The sequence below is a fragment of the Lithobates pipiens genome, unplaced genomic scaffold, assembly GCF_037356315.1.
Source record: "Lithobates pipiens isolate NorthernLeopardFrog02 unplaced genomic scaffold, aLitPip1_a1.2 Scaffold_22, whole genome shotgun sequence".
Lineage (NCBI taxonomy): Eukaryota > Metazoa > Chordata > Amphibia > Anura > Ranidae > Lithobates > Lithobates pipiens.
This window is the reverse complement of record NW_027507784.1, coordinates 55723514-55749781: the sequence shown is the minus strand read 5'-3', so window position 1 is coordinate 55749781 and position 26268 is coordinate 55723514. Positions and strand designations below refer to the sequence as shown.

Sequence of the window (26268 nt, the reverse complement as noted above, 5' to 3'; positions counted from 1 at the left end):
GGTGGCAACATCATGCTTTGGGGCTGTTTCTCTGCAAAGGGAACAGGACGACTGATCTGTGTACATGAAAGAATGAATGGGGCCATGTATTGTGAGATTTTGAGTGCAAACCTCCTCCCATCAGCAAGGGCATTGAAGATGAAACGTGGCTGGGTCTTTCAGCAGGACAATGATCCCAAACACACCGCCCGGGCAACGGAGTGGCTTCGTAAGAAGCATTTCAAGGTCCTGGAGTGGCCTAGCTCCACATCTCAACCCCATAGAAAACCTTTGGAGGAAGTTGAAAATCCGTGTTGCCCAGCAACAGCCCCAAAACATCACTGCTCTAGAAGAGATCTGCATGGAGGAGATGGAGGCCAACATACCAGCAACAGTGTGACAACCTTGTGAAGACTTACAGAAAACGTTTGACTTCTGTCATTGCTAAGAAAGGATATATAACAAAGTATTGAGATGAACTTTTGATATTGAAAAATACTTATTTTCCACCATAATTTGCAAATAAATTCTTTCCAAATCAGTCAATGTGATTGTCTGGATTTGTTTCCACATTTTTTATCATAGTTGAGGTATATCTATGATGACAATTACAGGCCTCTCTCATCTTTTTAAGTGGGAGAACTTGGACAATTGGTGGCTGATTAAAGTGGTTGTATACTCATTTTTGTAACTTTTACCTACAGGAAAGCCTATAATAAGGCTTACCTGTAGGTGAAAAAAATATCTCCTAAACCTGTACGGTTTAGGAGATATTCCCCTCGGTATGCGCCGCTGACTGCAGTGGCGCATGCGCACAAGGGGATTCTCGGCCTGAAAATCCGGCAGTGGCTGGCCGGCCGGCCGGAATGAAATCTCCCGCGCGCATGCGCGGGAGTGACGATATCGCGGCTCCGGCCACTCACAGCGCCAGAGCCGCGATACCCGGAAGAAACGCAGAGGGAGCATGTCAGCTCCCTCGGCGTGGATCGTGCCAGATGTCGGGGCCTCGTTCTAAGGTAAGTATTTCATAATGAGCTAGTATGTGGTGCATACTAGCTTATTATGCCTTTTCCTTTGCAGGTGTTAAAAAAAATAAATAATAAATTGCGGTTTTACTACCGCTTTAAATACTTTTTTGCCCCACTGTATAGGAATAAGAAATGTTAGGTTGACGTATTCTTTAAAGCAGACCATACTAAAAACATAAGCTATTGTAGCAATCCTGCCTCATTTTTCATTGTACAAATAAACATTTAACAAGGGTCTGAAATACCATCTTTGAAAAACAGGGCTCTAGGTTCCATCCAGTCATTTGTCACGTGAAAGCATTAGCCAAGTAGTATCAACCAAAGGAATCACCTTGAAGACAAGCCTCATTGGTTGGCACTAATCCCCTTTGGCAGACACCAGGTGGTCAATTCTATAACACTGGGCATGCGCCCAACAAGCTGGAGAAAGTCCACAGTCTCAAGCTGTCCATAGACGGATCAAAATTCCTGCTGAACCAGCAGAATTTTGATTAATCTATGGGCAGGCTGGTTGTATTGAAGTTGATCGACTTCAGTACAACTAGCCTGCTGTTTTTTCCCCCTCATGCAATCACTGCCAGCACTGACTTTCCCACTGGGAGAAGACAGTCATTATTGCTAGCAGCAATAACAGCCACTAGCAATAATCGCAAGTAAATATTGCAGGCTGGTTGTACCCAAGTTGATCGATCCATCAACTTGGTACATTCAACCTGCGCATAGACGGTTCAAATCTTGTCTGGTTCCTGCTGAAGCAGCCGAGATTGGAACCATCTATGGCTGGCATAATTCATTCCATTTCTATCAAATCAAGCCAGTAGTTACACTACATAGTTGATGGTAGATGTAAAGAAGATTGTACAATCAGATTGTAAAGTATACAAAAATGTCATATATTTCTGCTTTCCAGTCCTTAAATGTTGGGGCTGCAATTGCTTCAGTTAGAACACATTTTTACTCTATTTTTATTTGCCATTCCCGGCTATGTAAGTAAATGGGGCCAGTGATGTCAAAGGTTGTTATGGACTGAGCAGTGCTTGCACCCATTGGTGTTCTTATTGCACTCATTGGTGCCGCGTCAATGGATGTGACTGACAGCAGTGCGAGCCAATGGCTGCGCTGCTTTCAATCCATCCACTCCAGCCAATCAGAGGCCAGGCTGAGCGGCGAAGAGGACGTCGGGGGCGAGCGCGGGACTTTCAAGGTGTCAGGTAAGTAAAACGGGGGGACTGGGGGCGCCGGCACTGTCAGATGTTTGTAGAATGCATTAAGGTGAAAAAATATTTACCTTTACAACCCCTTTAAGCTCACCCCTAATTTTTTGTAATTTCAGTTGCTGTGTTTTCACCCAGGATTATCTTTGGAATGCCCTCATAACTATTACACATTAGCTTTAGTAGTATGCAAGGAATGAGTGAACACACTGCAATGAGTATATACTTACCATTTTTATTGTTCTCTTGAGGACCTGGAATAAAAATAGTTAAATTAATGATTTTGTTTATGGTATATTGGCCACTGGGCTGGATCATACATTTTAATTCTGTTGGTTAGATATGTAGGCTCACTTGATAAAGCAAAGTAGTAAGCAGGTAAGCAATATAAAAGCTGAACTCCAGGCAAACAGCTAAATACACATGTAACATATACTATATACATTTTTTTTAATTTCCTCTTGTACACTTAGTGCCGGTTCACACAGGGGCTGACAAATCGTGCTCCATTCAGTACAATGGAAACGTTCTAATAGGAGCAGCTCAAGTTGCACCGACTTAAAAAAAGGTTCCTGTACTACTTGGGGGCGACTTCGGAGTGGCTTGCATTGACTTCTATAGAGAAGTCGTATAGCAAGCCACGCTGAAGTCGTTCTGTACGAGGCGGCTTCGGCATTGGAAAACTTTGAAGCTGCCCCAGTGTGAACTGGCACTTACAGGTCCCCAGCCCACACTGTGAGCTTACTAATGAGATCATCTCTGTGTCACTCTGCTTTTTCCTTCTATCAGCATGCTCCTTGCACTGCCGTGCACCTGATTGGCAGGTTATGTTGCTTTTGTGTGTCCTCTTTGAGGTCTGTTGTACAGACTGAACAGTAGACTTCAAGAGGCTACTAGGTCAAATTCATGTATTTGCACTTCCTGCATTAAACAATACATTTATTGATGTATTCATGATTACAAAGTTGTAATAATTGGTCTTTATATCTGTATGGAGTGCATCTTTCAAGATATACAGGGTAGGTACCTAATGCTAAGTAACTTATGGATGGCACAGTATTGACCCTCATGACTCTTACACAGCAAATCATACTTTCCTAATTTTCTGAAGTCGCACCGGTTCATTTTCATATAAAGTGTAGTGTCCCTACATTTCTTTTAATTCACAAGCTGTGGGAATTGGTTAGGACTGTTACGTCTCATGCTGGCCACAGCTTATGCCTATTATCATCCTACAATTTAAGCCTACAATTATCAGAACTCGCAAACCTTGGAGGGTTTAATTAAAATCCCAATTTTATTTATTGATATTTCTTCATCAGCTGTACAATAAGGATGTGCTACTTCCTTTTAATGCGTTGGCAGAGCAATACTATGGGGTTGATTCACTTAGAGTTAAATAACGGCAAATCTTATGCGGCAAAATACTGCATGCAGTAACAATTGTACAAGTGTTCAATTCACTAAGAATTTGTAGTTAAATACAGCTTGCGGTATGTGTTCAATTTAGCGGTAATTACTGTATTAGTTATTGCTGTAATTTATCGCATTAAGCAGGTTTCTAAGGAGCGGACCGGGAAGCCGGCCACCACGTCCTTAACAACCGATCGCTCATCAGCAAGTTTCCTCGCTCACAGGTTGTAAAAAGGAAAGCCAACAATTAAAAAGTAAAAAAAACGGCTTCTGGTATGGATTTTAAGGGGAACCATGCCATATTTAAAAAAATAAAAATAAATGGCATGGCCCCCCCCCCAAAATCCATACCATGCCTGGCAGGTCAGGAAAGTGGGGGGACTTAGAATCTTGAAGCCCCTTTAACAAGGGGACCCCCAGGTCCCGCCACCCCATGTAAATGCGTATGGGGTACATTGTACTCCTACCCATTCACCAAAAAAAAAAAAGAAGTGTAGTGTTACAAAACACAAGAGAAGGTTTTTTGGAAAGTCCTTTATTAAAAACTGTGCATGCTCGGATAAGGGGCTGGTATGGATTTTGGGGGGACCCCACGCTGTTTTTATTTTAAAATTTGGAGTGGTGTTCCCCTTAAAAACCATACCAGACCCGAAGGGCCTGGTATGGGCTGGGGGGGACCCCACATTGTTTTTTTTCATAATTTTTAATTGTTGGCTTTTATTTTTATTTTTTTTACAATCAGCTGTGAGTGGGGAAGCCCACTCACAGCTGATGAGTCGGTGGTTAACCAATTAAGGACCGCCTCATGCGGTACGTCGGCAGAATGGCACAGCTGGGCACAATCACGTAGATGTACGTGATTCTTTAAGTGCCCAGCTGTGGGTCGGGAGCGCGGCGCCGCCGGCGCACTCCCGACACGGTCCTGTGCTCTGTGACCGTGGCCGCGGGACCAGCAGACCCAATCGCCGCTGGTGTCCCGCGATCAGGTCACAGAGCTGAAGAATGAGGAGAGGTCTGTGTAAACAAACCTCTCCCCGTGCTTCCCTGTCTGGCTGTCACGATCGTCTCTTCCCTTTTATAGTGAAGGACGATCAGTGACGTCACATACCAGGCCACGCCCCCCTACGATTAAAAAAAACACATAACGTCATACATAACACCTACACTGCCCCCTAGTAGTTAACTCCTTCACTGCCAGTGTCATTTACACAGGAATCAATGCATTTAAATAGCATTGATTTCTGTATAAATGACAATGGTCCCAAAAATGTGTCAAAAATGTCCGATGTGTCCACCATAATATCGCAGTCACAATAAAAATCGCTGATCGCCGCCATTACTAGTAAAAAAAAAATATTAACAAAAATGCTATAAAACTATCCCCTATTTTGTAAACGCTATAACTTTTGTGCAAACCAATCAATAATCGCTAATTGCGATTTTTTTTACCAAAAATATGTAGAAGAATACGTATCGGCCTAAACTGAGGGAAAAAAAATGTGTTTTTATATATTTTTAGGGCATATATATTATAGCAAAAAGTAAAAAATATTGATTTTTTTTTAAATTGCCGCTCTATTTTTGTTTATAGCGCAAAAAATAAAAACCGCAGAGGTGATCAAATACCACCAAAAGGAAGCTCTATTTGTGGGAAAAAAAGGATGCCAATTTTGTTTGGGAGCCATGTCACACAACCGTGCAATTGTCAGTTAAAGCGACGCAGTGCCGAATCGCAAAAAGGACCTGGTCCTTTGGCTGCAAATTGGTCCGGGGCTTATATGGTTAAAGTGGAAGTAAACCCATTGATTTAAACATTTAAAAAAAAAAGGCATTCCGGGAATGCTAACTGCACATTGGCTGTGCTCTCAGCCAAACTATCAAACCATCCAATGACTGGTGTCATAACGAATCACATGTGCAGCACCATAGCAGTTGAAGATTAAACAGAGGCAAAGATGGCAGCTTCCTTGGCTGAAAACGATAGGGGAGTTTACTTCCACTTTAAGGATGCGGAGGCCAGCTTCCTGTCCACTGGGCCCCCCCAGGCTGGTTTTTGACAAATACCATGTGATACAGCCAGCCAAACCCCAGTGGTAAATACTGCATGCTTTTTAACGCTCTGGTCCATTTGTGCATTGGACTTAAGAGCTTTTTATGAAATATTTGCTGGCACTTTTTTTTGGTAAATACCTCATAATCGTTATTTTTTTTGTGAATTGTTTACCGAATGCGATAATTTATGCAAATGAGTAACATGATAATCTTATCGCATGCAGTAAATGTTAGTGAATTGACCCCTATGTGCCTAACAGATTGTTTTTTTAGTGTCTTCATACATAATGTCCTGTAGACTTAGTCTGCACATTTTCCCTGGAAATACAATCCCTCTTCCTTTTACTATGGCCGTTTCTACATTCTTTTCAAAAAGAGGGCTAATCTGCATTGCGGATAGTTGCCAGTGCACAATTGCAGGTAAAAATCTGGCAACTATGGCGGCAGTACTTAGACAATATATACGATGATCAGTGGACTCAGGCTTTGGAGATAATCTCCAAAGGTCTCCTTGTCGCCCTTGCAAGGATTGATCCAGCTGTTCATTCTACAGAATGTATTATACACCACAGAAGCTAAATTCTTGGGTAAGAGCTATATCTCTAAGTTGCCCATATGTTATCCATATTTAGTGGCGATGCCCTAAACTTCATCATTATTGGTCATACATTTTTCAATTACTCAATAGCGTTTGTTTTACCCAGGCGCCTATGGATCCTAAATTTGCTGTTCTGGGCATTGTCCCAGAGGACATACTTCCTCCTGACACTAGCCTGCTGTGGAAAGGGGCCTTGTTTTCAGTTTGCAAATTCAATTTTACAAATGTGGCTCTTACTCATGTTCACAACCCTCTCACAATGGAGGGATGCTCTTAACCTAATTTTATGGAGGGAAGAATTGACTTGAAAACATAGGGCTGTCCTAAGAACTTACAAAAGACATGGTCCTTAAGATTGTCCTCTACTCAAGCAAAACATACTCATACTCACTGCCTTCTAATTCTATTTAGGGACAATGTGTGCTTGCTCTGCCAATAGTGCTAGGCCTATGGAGGTTATAATTGTATTCCTGTACCTGGGTGACCTTGTCTGGATTGGTTCTCTGGTGAGAGGTATTGGGGGCACTCTCGCTTAGCAGTAGATACAGTTGTGCTCATAAGTTTACATACACTGGCAGAATTTATGATTTCTTGGCCATTTTAAGAGAATATGAATGATAACACAAAAAAATTTCTTTCACTCATGGTTAGTATTTGGCTGAAGCCATTTATTATCAATGTTTACCCTTTTTAAATCATAATGGCAACAGAAACTACCCAAATGACTATGAACAAAAGTTTACATACCCTGGTGATTTTGGCCTGATAACATGCACATAAGTTGACACAAATGGGTTTGAATGGCTATTAAAGGTAACCATCCTCACCTGTGATCTGTTTGCTTGTAATCAGTTTGTGTGTATAAAAGGTCAATGAGTTTCTGGACTCCTGACAGACCCTTGCATCTTTCATCCAGTGCTGCACTGACATTTCTGGATTCTGAGTCATGGGGAAAGCAAAAGAATTGTCAAAGGATCTGCGGGAAAAGGTAGTTGAACTGAATAAAAAGATATCCAAGGAATTAAGAATGCCAATCAGCAGTGTTCAAACTCTAATAAAGAAGTGGAAAATGAGGGGTTCTGTTGAAACCAAACAACGGTCAGGTGGATCAAATAAAATTTCAGCCACAACTGCCCGGAAAATTGTTCGGGATACAAAGAAAAACCTACAAATAACTTCAGGTGAAATACAGGACTCTCTGAAACATGTGGTGTGGCTGTTTCAAGATGCACAATAAGCAGGCACTTGAAGAAAGATGAGCTGCATGGTCGAATCGCCAGAAGAAAGCCATTACTACCCAAATGCCACAAAGTATCCCGCTTACAATACACCAAACAGCACAGAGACAAGCCTCAAGCCTTTTGGCACAAAGTCATTTGAAGTGATGAGACCACAATTTAGCTTTTTGGCCACAACCATAAACGCTACATTTGAAGAGGAGTCAACAAGGCCTATGATGAAAGTTACACCATTCCTACTGTGAAACACGGAGGTGGATCACTGATGGTTTGGGGATGTGTGAGCTTCAAAGGCACAGGAAATTTGGTCAAAATTGATGGTAAGATGAATGCAGTAGGTTATCAAAAAATATTGGAGGAATATTTGCATTCATCAGCCAGGAAGCTGCGCATGGGATGTACTTGGACATCCCAACATGACAATGATCCAAAACACAAGGCCAATCGATCTGTCATTGGCTACAGCAGAATAAAGTGAATGTTCTGGAGTGGCCATCTCAGTCTCATCAATATCATTGAGCCACTCTGGGGAGATCTCAAACGTGCAGTTCATGCAACAGAGCCCAAGAATTTACAGGAACTGGAGGCTTTTTGCCAAGAGGAATGGGCAGCTTTACCGTCTGAGAAGATAAAGAGCATCATCCACAAATACAACAAAGGACTTCAAGCTGTCATTGATGTTAAAGGGGGCAATACACGGTATTAAGAACTGGGCTTTGTAAACTTTTGATCAGGGTCATTCAGGGAGTTTCTGTTGTCATTATGATTTAAAAAGAGTAAACACAGTTGATTGATAATAAATGGCTTCAGCCAAACACTAACCATGAGTGAAAAAAAGTTTTTGTTTTATCATTCATATCCTCTGAAAAATTGCCAAGAAATCATATATTGTGCCAGGGTATGTAAACTTTTGAGCACAACTGTACATTGTCACAGGTCGTGTAATACCTTGGAATGCACACTCTACTTTTTGTTTCCCTTCCTTGTAAAATTTAGTTTCTACTTTTTATTTTTCCATATATTCATGTTGTTTTATCTGTATTTGGAATTTTTTTCAATAAAAATGACCTGATTTAAAAAAAAAAAAAAAATGAATAAGGGATAGACACATTATCATCTTTCAATGGTCTGCCTACAGTAAATTCAAACAATGGTTTTGCTAACATGGACGTTATCAGTGCTTCAAAAAATGTGAATTGCAAAATCCGATTGACAATATTACATTATACATATACTGTATAAATATCTGTTGTAAAATATAATAAAAGGAAATAATATTTTCTTTTACTTGAATTATGCCTTTGAACTTGAATTTTAAATCCCTAGAAACAGTTTCCAAGCACAGCCCTGATAGAAGTCACAACACTGCTCTAACTGCTGATGAGAAAGGGTATTTAGCTGTTTATATTTACTAAAATAATTGCATTTCCATGTTCTGTGTACTGTGGGAGAACATATATAGTGAATGCAGGGTCCTGGGTTTAGGAACACTTTAAAGTCTAATATGGTGGGACAAGGGGTACAAAAGGTATTAACCGTGAAGAATGAGCTTATAGAAAAATTTAAGTTGTTGGGTGGAGGCAATATAGGGTTCTGTGAAGAGATGAGTTTTCAGGGATTGCCTAAAGGTGGCCAGAGGAGGATATAGCTATGTAGATTGAGGTAGAAAGTTCCAGAGAATGGGAAAGGCTCTGGAGACGTCTAGAAGACGAGCATGTAAGGAGCACACAAAAGAGCTAGAAAACAGGAGGTATGAAAAATGTATTCAGCAATTACATTTTTATATTCATAGCCCTGAAGAAAGGGTACCTTTGCATCATTGCCCTTTCCCGAGAAATGTCACTAAAATCTTAATTTGGACTCTTCGAAGCAGAGTGGCACTTTTCTTCTTTATCCCTTCTTTAGGTTTGTATTTCATTCTATGTCTGTGTCTCCATGATTAAGCCCTATCACGGCTGAAACGTGTTGGCGGTGTGGCCAGAGGTGGATGGCATAGCAGTGTGAGCTGCCATTGATCTGCTTTTTAAAATAAAAAAAATGACCTGGACAGCTTGAAATGCCATTGGTGTGGAGCCCGGTTTCTACAGTTTGAGTTCTGTCTGTATCCTTATTACAGATTTTCTCCCATTGCCATGGTCAGCAGGATGGGAAGAGAGGATAATCTCCCTGACACAGCCATGGATAGCAGTTAAAACAAGGTGAAGGTGTTCTACTCTCTCCCTACCCTATCAAAAGCTAAAGAAACATTTTAGGCTGAAGATATGTTTTAACATTTGTGGCACATTCCCTTTAATTACATTGGTTACTTAGCTCTATGATTATCTTTTAGATGGATATGGTCAGGTTCTTTGTACATACGTAGTCCTGTTTTACACAATGTCGCTGATTCTGTAAAGCGGTCGCACTCGGTGAAGTCCCACTCTCCGGTCAGCGTATTCATTTTCACGCAGGTGTTTAAGTTTTCATCTGTGATCTTCTCTGGTCTCCAATTAGTGAATGTTACTGGCGACTTGTCAAACCATTTCAAAGTGTCATCTGTCAATAGAATATCAGATATTTTTACACAATGCATTTCACCAATGGGGAAAGTATGTTTAAGGCCTGATTCAAATCTATGCAGGTTGCAGTTTGCATATTCCAGGTGTATTTTGCTTTTTTCAATACACGTTTTTGATCCATTGAAGTCTGTGGAACCAAAAACCAGAAAAAAGTCCCTGGCCCTTTCCATAAAATGCACAGATGTGAATGTGACCCATAGGAAACCATGTTAAATGGACTGTAGTGCGTTCCTGCAAAACTACAAATGCACAAAAAAATGCATAGGTGTGAACCAGGCCTTAGTAACTAGACAGTGATAACACCTTTAAGAAATGTATAGAATCAAAAAAGGAACTTTTAATGTCATGCAGGAATTGTGGTAATCCTGCCACAAAGGGTCCTGGGAAGGCACATCCTGTTATGGGGTGATAGGAGTCTGTCCCCCTGTTTATCATTTGTGATCCTGCCTTGTCTCACACTCTTCCAATGAAGTACTGTGCTGGATTAGTTCAGATTTGTAGTTTTAATGTGACACCACACCCACAAAAACAAAACAAAAAAAACACAAATAGTGCTAAAGAGCTTGTTTGTGTCCATTCTTAGAACACTGTGCCTGCTTTCAAATTCCTTTATGGAATTTCCTCTCTGTTTGGACCCTCTCTTCGAATGACTCCACCTCCTTACAGGGAACCATGTAGTTACTCTTAGACATGTGTGAGTCCTTTGGTAACAAATCTAAATTCAGACATTTTCTTTATTTGGAGATTTAGATTTATCAGAATTTCCGAATCACAATAGCAACAAAATTTCAACAAATTCAAAACAAATAACAATAACAAAATGAATTATCTGAATTGGAAATGTATACAAAATAATAAGGCAGTGGTAGGCAACCTTGGCCCTCCAGCTGTTTTGAAACTACACGTCCCATGAGACATTGCAAGACCCTGACAATCACAGGTATGACTCCTTGAGGCAGAGGCATGATGGGATTTGTAGTTTCACCACAGCTGGAGAGCCGAGGTTGCCTACCCCTGCAGTAAGGTATAAAAGAAAAGAATAGACTAGAATATAAAAGAATATGTAGCGGTGTGTTGCCACTAGTTACTAACATCCACCAAAAAACCCTGCTGCCAGACCTCCATATATCACCTCTGAGACAATGTATATAACCGGCCCATACGTGCGTTCCCATTTACAGCTGACCAGATGACCGGTTCGCACTGTCTGTTTCACTCCACACCAACACTCGGTTCCTGTCACTAAAGGGTAATTCCATGTGCCGTGGTTTGTCTATACTCCACTACTTCACCCTCCTCACTTCACACTATTCATCTCCTATGCACATTACTGTACAGGAGTATCTTCCTTCATGATCTTTTTAATGTCACCCGTTCACTTCTTTTTTCTTTGGCTTCACATGTCATGGTTTTCTCACATTTTCCCATTTTTCACTCTTCTACTTTCTACTCTATTTTTACCTTTTTTACACATTATCCCGTAGGTGCATTTCTGCTTACGCCATATCCTGGACCTTAATTTCACTCTTGTTCACTTTATTTCCCTTATGTATCTTAATTTCTTGGGTGCTTAACAGTGCTGTCTGGTTCATTACATACAATACCTTTCATTTACCTTACAGATTTTACTTGCTATTATTGGCATAATACTCATTATACTATACATGTATACTAGTTGGGGGTGTTTTAGTGCGGACCTTTGCACCTCAACTCCCAGGGAGATTTGATATGGTGACTCTCACATGGCAGGGTCATTCGAGTTCAACATTGTGATGGGATGTAAGTTTGTGGAATTGACCATCTCTCTTTTTATATAAGCTTTTTTACATGTAAAATCTTCCATATCATGGGCCTTTTGATTTACAGTGGTGTGAAAAAGTGTTTGCCCCCTTCCTCATTTCCTGTTCCTTTGCATGTTTGTCACACTTAAGTGTTTCGGAACATCAAACCAATTTAAACAATAGTCAAGGACAACACAAGTAAACACAAAATGCAATTTGTAAATGAAGGTGTTTATTATTAAAGGTGAAAAAAAATCCAAACCATCATGGCCCTGTGTGAAAAAGTGATTGCCCCCCTTGTTAAAACATACTATAACTGTGGTTGTCCACACCTGAGTTCAATTTCTCTAGCCACACCCAGGCCTGATTATTGCCACACCTGTTCACAATCAAGGCATCACTTAAATAGGAGCTGCTTGACACAGTAAGGTCCACCAGAAGATCCTTAAAAGCTACACATCATGCCGAGACCCAAAGAAATTCAGGAACAATTGAGAAAGAAAGTAATTGAGATCTATCAGTCTGGAAAGGGTCATAAAGCCATTTCCAAAGCTTTGGGAATCCAGCGAACCACAGTGAGAGCCATTATCCACAAATGGCGAAGACATGGAACAGTGGTGAACCTTCCCAGGAGTGGCCGGCCGCCCAAAATTACCCCAAGAGCGCAGCGACGACTCATCCAAGAGGTCACAAAAGACCCCACAACAACGTCCAAGGAACTGCAGGCCTCACTTGCCTCAGTTAAGGTCAGTGTTCATGCCTCCACCATCAGGAAAAGACTGGGCAAAAATGGCCTGCATGGCAGAGTTCCAAGGAGAAAACCACTGCTGAGCAAAAAGAACATCAAAGCTCGTCTCAATTTCTCCACAACACATCTTGATGATCCCCAAGACCTTTGGGACAACATTCTGTGGACCGATGAGACAAAAGTGGAACTCTTTGGAAGGTGTGTGTCCAAGTATATCTGGCGTAGAAGGAACACTGCATTTCATAAAAAGAACATTATACCAACAGTAAAATATGGTGGTGGTAGTGTGATGGTCTGGGGCTGTTTTGCTGCTTCAGGACCTGGAAGACTTGCCGTGATAAAAGGAACTATGAATTCTGCTGTCTACCAAGAGATCCTGAAGGAGAATGTCCGACCATCTGTTCGTGTACTCAAGCTGAAACGAACTTGGGTTCTGCAGCAGGACAATGATCCTAAACACACCAGCAAGTCCACCACCGAATGGCTGAAGAAAAACAAAATGAAGACTTTGGAGTGGCCTAGCCAAAGTCCTGACCTGAATCCTATTGAGATGTTGTGGTATGACCTTAAAAAGGCCGTTCATGCTCGAAAACCCTCTAATGTAACTGAATTAGGACAATTCTGCAAAGATGAGTGGGCCAAAATTCCTCCAGGACGCTGTAAAAGCCTCATTGCACGTTATCGCAAACGCTTGGTTGCAGTTGTTGCTGCTAAGGGTGGCCCAACCAGTTATTAGGTTTAGGGGGCAATCACTTTTTCACACAGGGCCATGATGGTTTGGATTTTTTTTCACCTTTAATAATAAACACCCTCATTTACAAATTGCATTTTGTGTTTACTTGTGTTGTCCTTGACTATTGTTTAAATTGGTTTGATGTTCCGAAACACTTAAGTGTGACAAACATGCAAAGGAACAGGAAATGAGGAAGGGGGCAAACACTTTTTCACACCACTGTAGACTACTCTTTATTACCTACAGACATTCAGCATCCGCTCCTGATGAGTCGGATTACCAACGAAACGTGTTCAGCTTTTGAGGATGTTACCCCTCCCATTTTTTATCAATACTTTCATGAATTAACTGTATATTACTATATTTATTCCATGACACTTATGAATTATGTTTATTTGTTCCCCTGTTATGGTAATCATGTTCCACACCTTGTTAATATGTATGCTATGTTTTCTCCAAGGTGTCTACATATGCATTGAGTATTTACTTGTCATATACAATGTTACGCAACTTGACACTTATGCAAAATAAATTCTTACTCTGACATTGTGTTTTAGCCTGCCTCATTTAAAATCCCATACTCTTATTATTTTTTTAATTTAGATTAGGGATGGAGTTGCACAAATCCCCCCGTGTGTTTCATTTAAAGTCCCAGTATATGGAGATATATATTCCCCCTCTCTTTGTCGCTGAGACAATGTACAGTCTTTTGCTTTGTTTGTTTTTTATTGGGGGGATATAACTTGGTTGGGGTAAGGGGTATATGGGATGCCCATAGATCAAATTACTTTGCCATCATATTTATCAATTATAACTTTGTTTGAGCCTTGAAGAAATGATGCACATGTATACCATCTACAGCAGTGATGGCGAAGCTTGGCACCCCAGATGTTTTAGAACTACATTTCCCATGATGTTTGTACACTCTGCAGTGTAGTTGAGCATCATGAGAAATGTAGTTCCAAAACATCTGGGGTGCCAAGGTTCGCCATCACTGATCTACAGTCTCTTCCCTGCATCTCATGCAGATTATTGCTCCTCCTCTGCGTAACTGTTCTGTAGCACATTATGTTTTCTGTCACATCCTCTTCTATATGAAAAAGATCCCACTCTGAATAGTCTCTAATGCTGACTTTGATACGTTGCTGTTACTAGGCCAGGGGCCTGCAGTACCTCTCCCTGGAGGCTTAGTAGTTTAATAGCATGTGCTGAACGGTGGACTACTGTTCCCAGCTAGCCCAGCTTGCAAATCCCGCGCCCTCGGGCCACATCGACTTGACACTATTCCCCACAGTCTCTCTTCTGCTCCAGGACTCCTCATCAATGACCTGTAATGATGAGGACTTCATCCATGACTGTGTAAGGATGAAGTTCCCTCACAGACTCCCTGGCATGTCTCCACATCCAGCACTCCACTGTGGTACACTCACCAACCTTTCTCTGTCCTAAGACCATGGTGAAGAACTTAACCAGAACATATGTTCCGACAGCTTTTCCTGCCCCTCTGCTTCAGGAACTCCTCATCAATAACGTGTAATGATGAGGACATCACCCATGACCGTGTAAGGGTGAAGCTCCCTCACAGCTCTCCCGGGCCTCCGCCTGCGATTGGCACACGCCCCCAGATGGGAGTGACCACCTACTGCTGTCTAGTAATCCATTCTTCACTTCTCCCGGCCAACTCCCCACAGTGGCCTGTTACCTCAGCTTATATGGGAGGCCTGCCCCCTGCCAATTCCAGTTGGGGATTGGTCAGGGCTCCTCACATGAGCTGCCTGCCACTCCAGTCCCAGGCCCTGCCCCTCTTCTAGAACATTCTCACTGGAAGCAGGGGAGGCATCTCAGAACCAAAGTACAGATGGTCAGGAATATAACAGCATAGATTTGAAATTAAAAGCTTAGAATAGAATGGAAAAGAATAGAATAGAAAAAAACAATTATAGCCATCTTCTGAAATTAGACATTTTAATTTCGAATCGATTTTGAAATAATGAACATACAAAACAAATCCAAATATATGAAACAAATTCTGAAAACGAACATAACTAATATGACATAACAAAATTATTATTTTAACAAACAAATCTGAAATGAAACAAAAGAAATCTTTCCATTGTGCACATCTCTAGTTACTCTTGTGTGTGTACTCTTGCCTGTCTTAATGGTCACGCTTCTTAACGTCAATTGAATCCCATAGAATTGGCGGGAAGCCACTCCCCAGCTTCTCTCTCCAGCTATTAACAGCAACTATAGCCTGTGCTGTTCCTGTGTTACAGTGTATTTTGAGGGCGTGGCCAGGACAGGCATGTGAGAGGCAGCTTCTCCCACACCTCCCATAGGTGATTCTTCACTGATCCTTCCCCAGGCTACCTACAGTCAACTTACTGGGCCATCCAGCTGGCTATAAACCTTGTGCACATCGTGGAACTGCCGCCGGCTCTCTGCACCAGGAGCATGACCCACACCAAGATGAAGGTCGGGGCTCTAACTTTTAAGGTGGCACCCCCATGACCATGCAGAAGGCAATTCCGCGAGTCATAGACAAGCTGAAAGACATGGGCCCCAAACAACCCAAAATGCTACGGATGCAGGGTAAAGAGACTTTTGTGTTACTGTATATTTGAATAGAACAGAGTGTGTTCTACTACCCTCACAGGAAAATGGCACTAGGAGTCAGAGGTGGCGAGTAGGCAAGAAAAGTACGTCTGGACACACTTTTTAGGAAAAAAATGTACCACGCAAAGTTGCACTGCTTTATATTACCTACACTAAAGCAGAGGGCTTAAAACCACCCTAACTCTAAAATGTCATAGGATTTTACAACTGAAAGACTACCTTACTCTATCCTGGGCATATTTTTTAGTTGCTGTATTTTTTATTTTTTTTGGTTCTGATCAAATAATAGGAATACAAAATTTACGTACCATCAGCATCATAAAACATGCCCAGCAAAATTTCCTTGGGTCCCTTCCATTTAGTCTGGAACATCTTCAGTAAGAACTCATTTTCCGCCTGGCTTTGAACACTTATAATATCAGAATCAATCTCTAAAAAATATATTCAACAAAGAAGCCATTAAACCAAGACCAACATTAAATGTATTGTTCAAAGCTTAGAGTATATTGAAAAATGTAAAGCTCAAACTTTTTATTTTTATAGGTTAAAACCTCTATCAGTTTTATTTTTCTGTTTTCCACTCTGGAGATTTTCCTTCACTTGATGTCCAGGAGACTTAACATGAAACAAATTGGGGATATCATCAACAGGTATAAATACACAAGGGTCCATATAGTAAATTTGGTGTAGAGTTTATTCACTTTCAGGTCATTACAGAGTACAAGGGGGCATCTTTTACGTTTTAACTTCCACATACGGAAAAACTTCTTTACAGTTATGCACGATCAGAATTCTCGTCGGAAAAAGCTCTGATGGTTTTCCCGACGGAATTCCGACGGAATTTGGCTCAAGCTGTCTTGCCTACACACGGTCACATCAAATTCTGATCATTTATAACGTGGTGACGTACAACGCGTACGACGTGACTAGAAAAAGGAAGTTCAATAGCCAGTAGCCAATAGCTTCTGTCTCGTAGTTGAATCTGAGCATGCGTGATTTTTTGGCGTGTCGGAATTGCATACACACTATCGGAATTACCAATAGAAAGTTTTTTCGTCGGGAAAATTGAGAACATGCTATCAATTTTTGGCTGGTGGAAATTCGGACAGCTAAATTCCGATGGAGCATACACACGGTCGCATTTTCCGATGAAAAGCTCTCATCTGTCTTTTTCTGGCCGGAATGTGTGTACGCGGCATAAGAGCTGTGAAAAAGACTCCATCAAGAGCTGGTTTCTATCCATCTCAGTAGATGGTTTTAAAAAAGCTTTGATTCTTTCCTAGGTACACATAATCTAACTGAATATTAATATTTAGGTAATAACACCAGAGATAGTTGATCCAGGGAATATCAGATTGCCTCCTGGGGGATCAGGAAGGATTTTTTCCCCCCAATGGAGCGAATTGGATCATGCTTAATTTTTCAGTGGGTATTGTGAATATGGTGGTTTTCAATATATTTTTCTTTTTGTTTAAACTACATTGCTTAGTATCTTTTTTTAACCTCACTTACTATGTAACTATGAAGAAGCCTGCAATCAGCAAAAGTTTGGATATCCCATTACCTTCCACTTGGTGATTTTTTTTATGAGGACAAATGGAAATGGTGCAGATATCTGTGTTACAAGAATACCTACTTGCCAGAAGCCAAGGCCAAAAATTTTTATTTCACCAATTTTGTTACAAGATCTGTCTCTGGAAGCCAAGACTCTGACCAAGTCTACATCGCCTGTGGTAGAACCACCTAGGAGGTCTAGTGTCATTTGTCCACCCCTGTAGCTGATGCAAGACACCACTGAAAGTCCTAGAGGTGATATAATGCCCGCCCTAGAGGGCTTTGCCTCGGATCACCTGCCTCTTGATTTGAGAGGCTTTGACAGCAAGGATTGGCTTAATTTTAATTTAGAAGTTTTTCATAAAAAAACATTTTTTTGTCTGAAAGTCATGCAACATTTATATATTTTCTGCTTTGTCCATCACAATGCTATAAAATAACATTTATTCCACTCTTCCCAGAGGCAACATACATTCATTTTACATACCTTTGCAAAGCTCATGGGCAAGATCCAGACCAAGTGATTTTTCCTGCATAACATAAATAAATGTATAACAGCTGCTGTTGAACTGGACCCACATCGGAACTGGACACCCTGTGTAATGGCAGAAGAGAGCACAACCATAGGACATATAAATCAACGTGTTCTTGCCAAGAACTGGAGCTACATACCCCGGCTACCAGAAATATTACAACCTTCCCTGAAAGTCTGAATTCAGTTGATGGATGTAAAGAAATAATTCCAATAAAAACAAGTCAATACATAAAGCTGGTGGCTCGCATCCAAAAACTGAAGAGAATCCTCACTGCCCATTGAAACTAGAAAGATATTTGTGGAATGGCTGCAAAGGCCTAAGGTGCCAATAGTCAAGCAGGTGGCAGGCTTCCTCTTGTTTCATAATGTTTGAAGGATCTGGATAGGGGCTGCTGCATCCTGGACTAACTGAGATATGATTTCACTTAGTGGAATCTATTTGGTAAAGCTCAACGCTTCTGGTTGGGAGGTTCTAATAAGACATCAGAGTCACTGTGACTTGAACCCAAAACCAAAAATGTAATACATTGCAGCTTATCAATCCTTAGATGGCTGCAACTTTTTGCATCGCCTTTTTAAGTGTTTTTCCCCCTTTGTTTTCACCTAGTAACTTGGCCATTAACACACCAAAGGGCACCTTTGGAAGCAAAAACAACTGTATAGTCCTGAGCTTCTGGAGAAATATAACTTTGGCTAAAGCCGCTAGGCACCAAACTGACTCTTAGTAAGGGTTTGGTTACCTTTGGACTGCAGCATTGTCAGTCTCGGGAGATGGGGGAAAGGGGTGTTAGATGCACTATAGCAGATTTAAATACACCAACATGTTGAAGCCAAACTCCAGCACTCACTTTGTAAGCAGTTACAGTTTTTTTTCTTATTTTGGAATAAAGGTTTTATATAAATACATAAAACTGATCATTGTACTGGCCAGATTACCAGATGAAAACAGTAGAAAGAAAGCCTGAAAAAGAAAATGAATGCAACTATCACATCTATGATTTGTTAAGCTGCAATATAATAAATGTTTGCTTTTGGGTTTAATACCACTTTGAAAATTCTTGTGTGACCACTCCACTGGTTCTTAGAGTCAAAAGTAAAAGTCCTTTAATTATTAAATAAGAAGACAAACAGCAAACAGTTTGGGAGTAGGCAGTTAAATTTAAAAAAATACAATGTAAAATTAACAAGGGACACCAACATACAAAGTTGTATCTTTGATCTTAAAAACGACGGGATAATGGTGCTGTGGTAACTTGCCCAAATAAAAAATAAAAAAAAGCATAATAATAATATTCTCGATATCACTAGAAATAAAAGACCTTTGAAAAATATTTTTGCAATACCTCCATCGGTATCACCAGCAAAGCAGCTTCATTATTAAACCTAAAGAAGAAGAGAATTGTGCGCTGCATTTTGAGATTTCATAATCTGCCACGTCACGAATGTTAATTCTCCAGTTTACAAGACCGACCGCTTCTGGCTCATCCTTGTTTCCGAGCATGCGTGTTTGTACTTTGAACTTTTGTCCGACGGACTTTTGTACACACGCTTGGAAAATCCGACAACAGACATTTGTCCGCGGAAAATTTATAAACCTGCCATCCAACATTTGTCCACGGAAAGTTGGCCAACAATTGTCTAATGAAGCGTACACACAGTCTGATTTTCCGCCAACAGCCTGACAATGAACATTTCCTGTTGGAAAATCCGATCGTGTGTACGAGGCTTTAGGCCTAGCGGTATGGCATTATCATTGCTTTCATCACCTTAGGTCTTGTTTTATAAGTTCACTGTTGAATAAGCTTTCTAAGATACAATGAGGACAGTTTTAAGTTTTTAAGGTATGCAGTATTTACTATACTATTTTGTACAGGCAAATTGTGCACTCAAGATTTATATTAAGGTGAAACTAAAGACAAATTTAAAACATTTATAAACAGGAAGGCTATCTTTAGCAGACCAGACATGCAATGTCTCGTCTGCATTAAAATAAACCTACCTGTCTTCTCGCAGTTCTCTGTACAATGTAACTTGAAAAACAAACGTGAACAGAAGGTGCAATGATCTGGTGCAATAAAACACTTTATTATTACAAGCAAAGATAAATTCCATTGCACTCACATGTTTCATGGGGAGCAGAGCGCTGTGTACACAGTCGCCATGGTGAAAGAAGATACTGACTCCAAGATATACCTCCCAACTTTCTGAGATGGGAATGAGGGACACCTATCAGCAAAAGTATGCAGGCATAGGGCACACCCCTTGCCACACCCCTTTAAAGGAGAATTGCACAAAAAAAAAAAGATTGGTTAAACCCACATGTGTTTTTTTTTACCCCTACTATTCCTTTATATTGGCTTTTGGAATCTACAAATGCAGCAATTTAGAAATCAGATGAAAGGTTTAGCAGTGGAAAACACTTTTTGAAAGATAAAAAGTGCATTTTATATACATCAATATAGATCGGACCAAAATGAGGGACAAATTAGGAGGAATGAGGAACAGAGGGACATTGCTCCAAATCAGGGACAGTTGGGAGGTATGGCCAAGGTTAGCATTGCAGTGCCAATGACAGATTTGTCCTCCTGAATCCCCCCCCCTACTTCAATCAATGCATAAGAGGATATTATCCTAGATTATGTGTTTCTGTGCAGATTCCCATTTTTGGATCCGCCCCTGAAACACGCCACCTGAGCTACTTTCCTCTTGCGCATTGAATGAAGTGGGCAGTACATTCTTTGGCCATGTTATAGCAGCTGGTAGCAAGGAGCTCTGGCATGAATTCCAAATATTGTGCGGGAGTGTGCTAGGTTTTCCTGGCCTGACATCTGCAGCTTAGTTTCCAGCACACTACCAGTGTTTGTTCAGGAGTTATGTCATCCCACACCAGCCAATCAAGATGACTGAAGGCCAAGACCTGGAAGAAGCCAGGGAGAAGACGATGGCATGGACAAAGGACCTCACAGCAGTGGCGGTGCGTCCATTAAGGGAACACAAGTGCCGCCCCCTTCAGCATGTCAGATAGCATGAATCTATCCATGGCCGCTGTAGCCACCTCCTTTTCGGACGACGGGTGCCTGAATTACAGGGGCAGGATTTTTTTTTTTAAGCACCATAGGCTCTAATAGGCTTCAAAAATAGGTGGACTCGGAGAGAAGAGCTTTGCGCTCAGAGGCCACCCAAGTGCGTTAGAAAAGCAAATGAATATTTGCCTTTCTAACACTGAACCACCTCTCCGCCAATCAGAAAGAGCGGGTTTAATACCCATCACCTGATTGGCTGAAGGCACAGGCATCCCTATTGGATGCCTAGCGGAATGGAAGAAGAGACGCACAGGAACCATGGAGGATGCAGGAGCCGTTGCCTGACCCGCTGCATGTCCCACAGCTTGCCACCTTCCCCCATTGCCTGACCCGCCACCAGGATGAATAAGTGCCAGTCAGACGCAGGCGGGGGGTTGGAGTGGCTGCATTGATGGCACCGTGAGGCTGCAATTAATGTTTTTTTTTTCAGCATTTTTCAGTTTGTTGGCACCCCTCCAAAGATTTTGAGCACCACTGCATCACAGATGTCAGATCACTGGATGGACGGCAACTATCTGCCGCTTTAATAGGAAAGGTGTCTAGTGAGTTATATGAAGGAATTCCACCAAACTTGATTCCAGCTGTTTTTCCAACATTCTTTGTAAAAACAGCAGCTGGGTTGCTATGGACAACGCAGAGAATATCCCTTTCAGTCAGTTTTTATAGATCAATTCCTACATGTTAGGAAATAAACATATTGTGTAATGGGTTAGAAGCAGCAAATTCATGTCAACTTTGGTCACTTTCAGTCTTGTGAAAGACTCCACTTTAGTAAACACTAAAATGAAAGTCGAGGGCCTGTTGAAAAACATTCCTTAAAGAAAAAAATATGACACAGATCCATATAAAAAGAAAAGGAGACAAATATTTTACATTCAGGCTTCTTCCTTTTGCAAAAAAAAATAAAAAATGCAGTTTGTGCTGCTGTATGAGATTTACCCTCACTTTCTGAAACCATCTGTCTTGTGCATAAAGAGCAGTTATTTAAAGTACATTCAAAACACCACAAGGGCTCCACAGATCTCCCTCAAAAACCTGGTACACATGAAATATCAAGTTTTAATATCTACTGGTTGTGCGGACCAACGGTGTGTGGTAGGAAGAGGTGGACTAACCTCTAACACAACCAGGAAGTGCTGAAGATTGTAGATTAGGGCTCTTTAGTGTGATCTGTTCACATTTTTTTGCTGCATAATGTTAGCACTCTATAAGACCCCTTTCACACCACCCATAGCGTCGGCGGTAAAACGCCGCTATTTTTGGTGGCGTCTTACGGCGCATTTTGGCCGCTAGCGGGGCGCTTTTAACCCCCCGCTAGCGGCTGAGAAAGGGTCAAAACTGCCGACAATAGCAGCGTTTTGCCGGCGGTATTACAGCGCTGCCCCATTGATTTCAATGGGGAGCAGCGGTGGAGGAGCGGTAAACACACCGCTCCTTCACCGCTTCAAAGAAGCTGCTGGCAGGACATTTCCTGATGTCCTGCCAGCGCACCACTGCAGTGTGAAAGCCTTCGGGGCTTTCACACTACAGACAATGGTGCAGCAGTTTTAGGGCAGATTGCAGGCGCTATTTCTAACGCTATAGTGCCTGCAAAACGCCCTTGGTGTGAAAGGGGTCTAAAGTGGGTTGCGTTACAAAAACTATTGGGCATTTTCAGCAATTGTTAGGCCCCTTACAAACTGGGCCTTTCAGCTGCAATGTGTCCCTCCTGCCATTTTAGAGTGCCTGGAGGAACAGGCGCATCAACCAGCCCCATTTAAGGTAGCCTGTCCAAGTTTCTAGAAGGCTGGGGCTGAATGCTGTACCAAATTTAATGCCCTGTCTGTCCAGGGGCCTTGTTTCCAGAAAGCAGTAGACCTGTGTTCCAAAACCCCTTCACTGAACAGACAGGGCCTTAAACATTGGTTCAACAGCCTTCAGCCCAACCTAGCCAAAGCCTGCTGTAAACTTTGACAGGCTGCCTTCAGTGGGGCTAGATGCTGCAAGTGTCTCTCCCAGACGCACTGCAAATACAGCATCTCACAAAAGTGAGTACACCTCTCATATTTTTGTAAATATTTTATTATATCTTTTCATGTGACAACACTAAAAAAATTACACTTTGCTGCAATGTAAAGTAGTGAGTGTACAGCTTGTATAACAGTGTAAATTTTCTGTCCCCTCAAATTTACTTAACATACAGCCATTAATATCTAAACCACTGGCAACAGAAATGAGTACATCCCTAAGTGAAAATGTCCCAATTGGGCCCAAAGTGTCAATATTTTGTGTGGCCACCATTATTTTCCAGCACTGCCTTAACCCTCTTGAGCATGGAGTTCACCAGAGCTTCACAGGTTACCACTGGAGTCCTCTTCCACTCCTCCATGATCACATCACAGAGGTGGTGGATGTTAGAGACTTTGCGCTCCTCCACCTTCCCTTTGAGGATGCCCCACAAATGCTCAATAGGACTGGAGACATGCTTGGCCAGTCCATCACCTTTACCCTCGGCTTCTTTAGCAAGGCAGTGATCGTCTCGGAGGTGTGTTTAGTGTCATTTTGTTAGAATACTACCCTGCAGCCAAGTCTCTGAAGGCAGAGGATCGTGCTCTGCTTTAGTATGTCACAGTACATGTTGGCATTCATGGTTCCCTTAATGAAATATAGCTCCCCAGTGCCGGCAGCACTCACGTAGCACCAGACCATGACTCTCCCACCATCATGCTTGATTGTAGGCAAGACGCACTTGTCTTTGTACGCCTCACTTGGTTGACACCACACACGCTTGACACCATCTGGATCAAATAAGTTTAACTTGGTCTCATCAGACCACAGGGCATGGTTCCAGTAATTCATATATTTAGTCTGCTTTTCTTCAGCAAACTGTTTGCAGGCTTTCTTGTGCATTTTTCTTTAAAAGAGGCTTCCTTCTGGGATTAAAGCCATGCAGACCAATTTGATGCAGTGTGTGGTGTATGGTCTGAGCACTAATAGGCTGACTTCACACCCCTTTGGCCATCTTTATGTAGAGCAACAATTCTTTTTTTCAGATCCTCAGTTATTTGCCATGTTGAACTTCTAGTGACCAGTATGAGAGAGTGAGAGCGATAACACCAAATTGAACACACCTGCTCCCCATTCACACCTGAGACCTTGTAACACTAGCAAGTCACATGACACCAGGGAGGGACTCTGGCTAATTGGGCCCAATTTGGAAATTTTCACTTAGGGGTGTACTCACTTTTATTGCCAGCCGTTTAGACATTAATGGCTATGTGTTGAGGGGACAGCAAATTTACACTGTTATACATGCTGTACACTCACTACTTTACATTGCAGAAAAGTGTAATTTGCTCAGTGTTGTCACATGAAAGGATATAATAAAATATTTACAAAAATGTGTGGGGTGTACTCACTTTTGTGAGATACTGTACATGCTGCAGTGTGAAAGGTGCCTTAACGTCCCAGGAGGTTTCAACTGCTCCCTGCCCAGCATTGTACACACTATAAAAGCTCTGGGCACCCAGTATGATACAAGAAGGAATAGTTACACTAGGTGCAACCTTGGAATGGAATACTGCACAGATATGATGTGCAAATTAGAGCTGCCACCAGTCACACACAATTTTACAATAAATAAAAAACGGTTTAATTCTCATATGTTCAGGCAAAACTTTTTTTTTTATATCTGGATATAGCGAAGAATTTAAAAATTCTTGTTGGGTTTTTACTGGTATCTTAAGAGCGATTTCCCCTTACTTCTCACCCCGGTGACGTTTCACCAGACATGAATAGTAAATCTGCAACAGGGATGCAGAGAGCACAAAAAAAAAAAAAACAACATGGGTTCTAGTCTTTCCCAACCCAAAAAAATAGTTATGTGCTTGTTACTCTTGGAGATTTTCCTCACTTCCTGTCTGGTGAAACTGTTGTCATCTTGACAATAAACAAGGGATAATGTTTCTCATGGAGCCTTAGATAGCATTAAAAAAAAAAACTGTGGTTCTAACTCTGCCCGATTTTATCGAAAACTATAAAAAATAAAATAAAGTTTGGCCTGGACATACACTTTAAGAATACTATTGCACAGTGAGAACATTATTACCATCAACAAGCTTCACTTACCTTCTCCTTCAGGAAGAGACTGACCAGCAGCACTGCAGGCAACAGAGCAGAGAAACATTACAAGTACCTTGAGTAGTCCTCTGCTCTTCTCTTGGAGTATTCTGGTTGTGTTGTCAATACTTTGCATTGTCCTGATATCTATATGTAGCCTAGAGTAATGTGTAAGATTTTGGTGGCTCACATATAAGAACCACAGTTTTCCCAGGCTTCCGGAGGTCTGCAAACTATCACTTGCACAATGATATAAAAAAAAAAAAAAAAAAAAAAAAAAAGGGGGAAAAAAAAAAGCACTCGTACTAAAAAGTTTCTGTTATTGAACGGGGAGGAGAAGGGGAGGTTCACATTCTACTGCCCGAGCGATTGTAAACATATTTGGTTTAAAGAGACAGCACAGAGGTCATAGTCACTGTCCAGAGGACAGATTTACTGGTTGGTGGTATCTCTCTGGGTTTACTACCATCTTACTTAATCAGTCACACATTTATTCTTTTTTTTTTTTCAAAATAAGTCAATAATTTTTGATTCAGAACATGTATAATACAAAAGAAGGTAATTAGTGTCAGGGCATTTTAGGCATGTCATCATTCTCTGGACATTGAGTGGTATCGTGTGTGTATATATGTATATATAAAGTACACTCACTGATCACTTGTTGGAACTGATACAATTGATATCTATCCATCTAGCTTTGAGTTAAACTAAATACCGAAAGCAGATTAATATTAGCCTTTGGCCCCTTTCACACATGTGGATGATATGTCCGTATTTCATCCATCCGTTTGCGGATGAAATACGGGCATACATTCATCCCTATGGGATAGCGGGTGTCTATGTCCTCCCATAGAGGAGAGCGGAGAGCTGACAGGGCGGTCCCTGCACAGTGTGCGGAGACTGCCCTGTCCGCAGCCAGCTCAGCGGGGACAACGGAGCGATCCCCGCTGAGCGAGCGGATCATCAAGGGGCGGATCATTACTGATCCGCCCCGTGTGAAAGAGGCCTTTGTGTTAAGACAAACACATCCAACAAAATGG

General features: G+C 41.5%; 1 protein-coding gene across 1 annotated transcript in view; it reads right to left on the bottom strand.

Annotated features, from left to right (window-relative positions):
- Window positions 1-25494, bottom strand: part of CD302 (CD302 molecule) — a 30884-nt gene extending 5390 nt beyond the window's left edge. The window contains exons 1-5 of the mRNA XM_077447605.1: window positions 25238-25494; window positions 18000-18107; window positions 16267-16389; window positions 9881-10057; window positions 2452-2475 (exon numbers count right to left, since the gene is read on the bottom strand). Coding sequence (XP_077303731.1) covers window positions 2452-2475; window positions 9881-10057; window positions 16267-16389; window positions 18000-18107; window positions 25238-25364 — 559 coding nt within the window. The 5' untranslated portion in view covers window positions 25365-25494. The remainder of the gene's footprint in view (window positions 1-2451; window positions 2476-9880; window positions 10058-16266; window positions 16390-17999; window positions 18108-25237) is intronic.
- Between the last annotated feature and the right edge of the window lie 774 nt (window positions 25495-26268).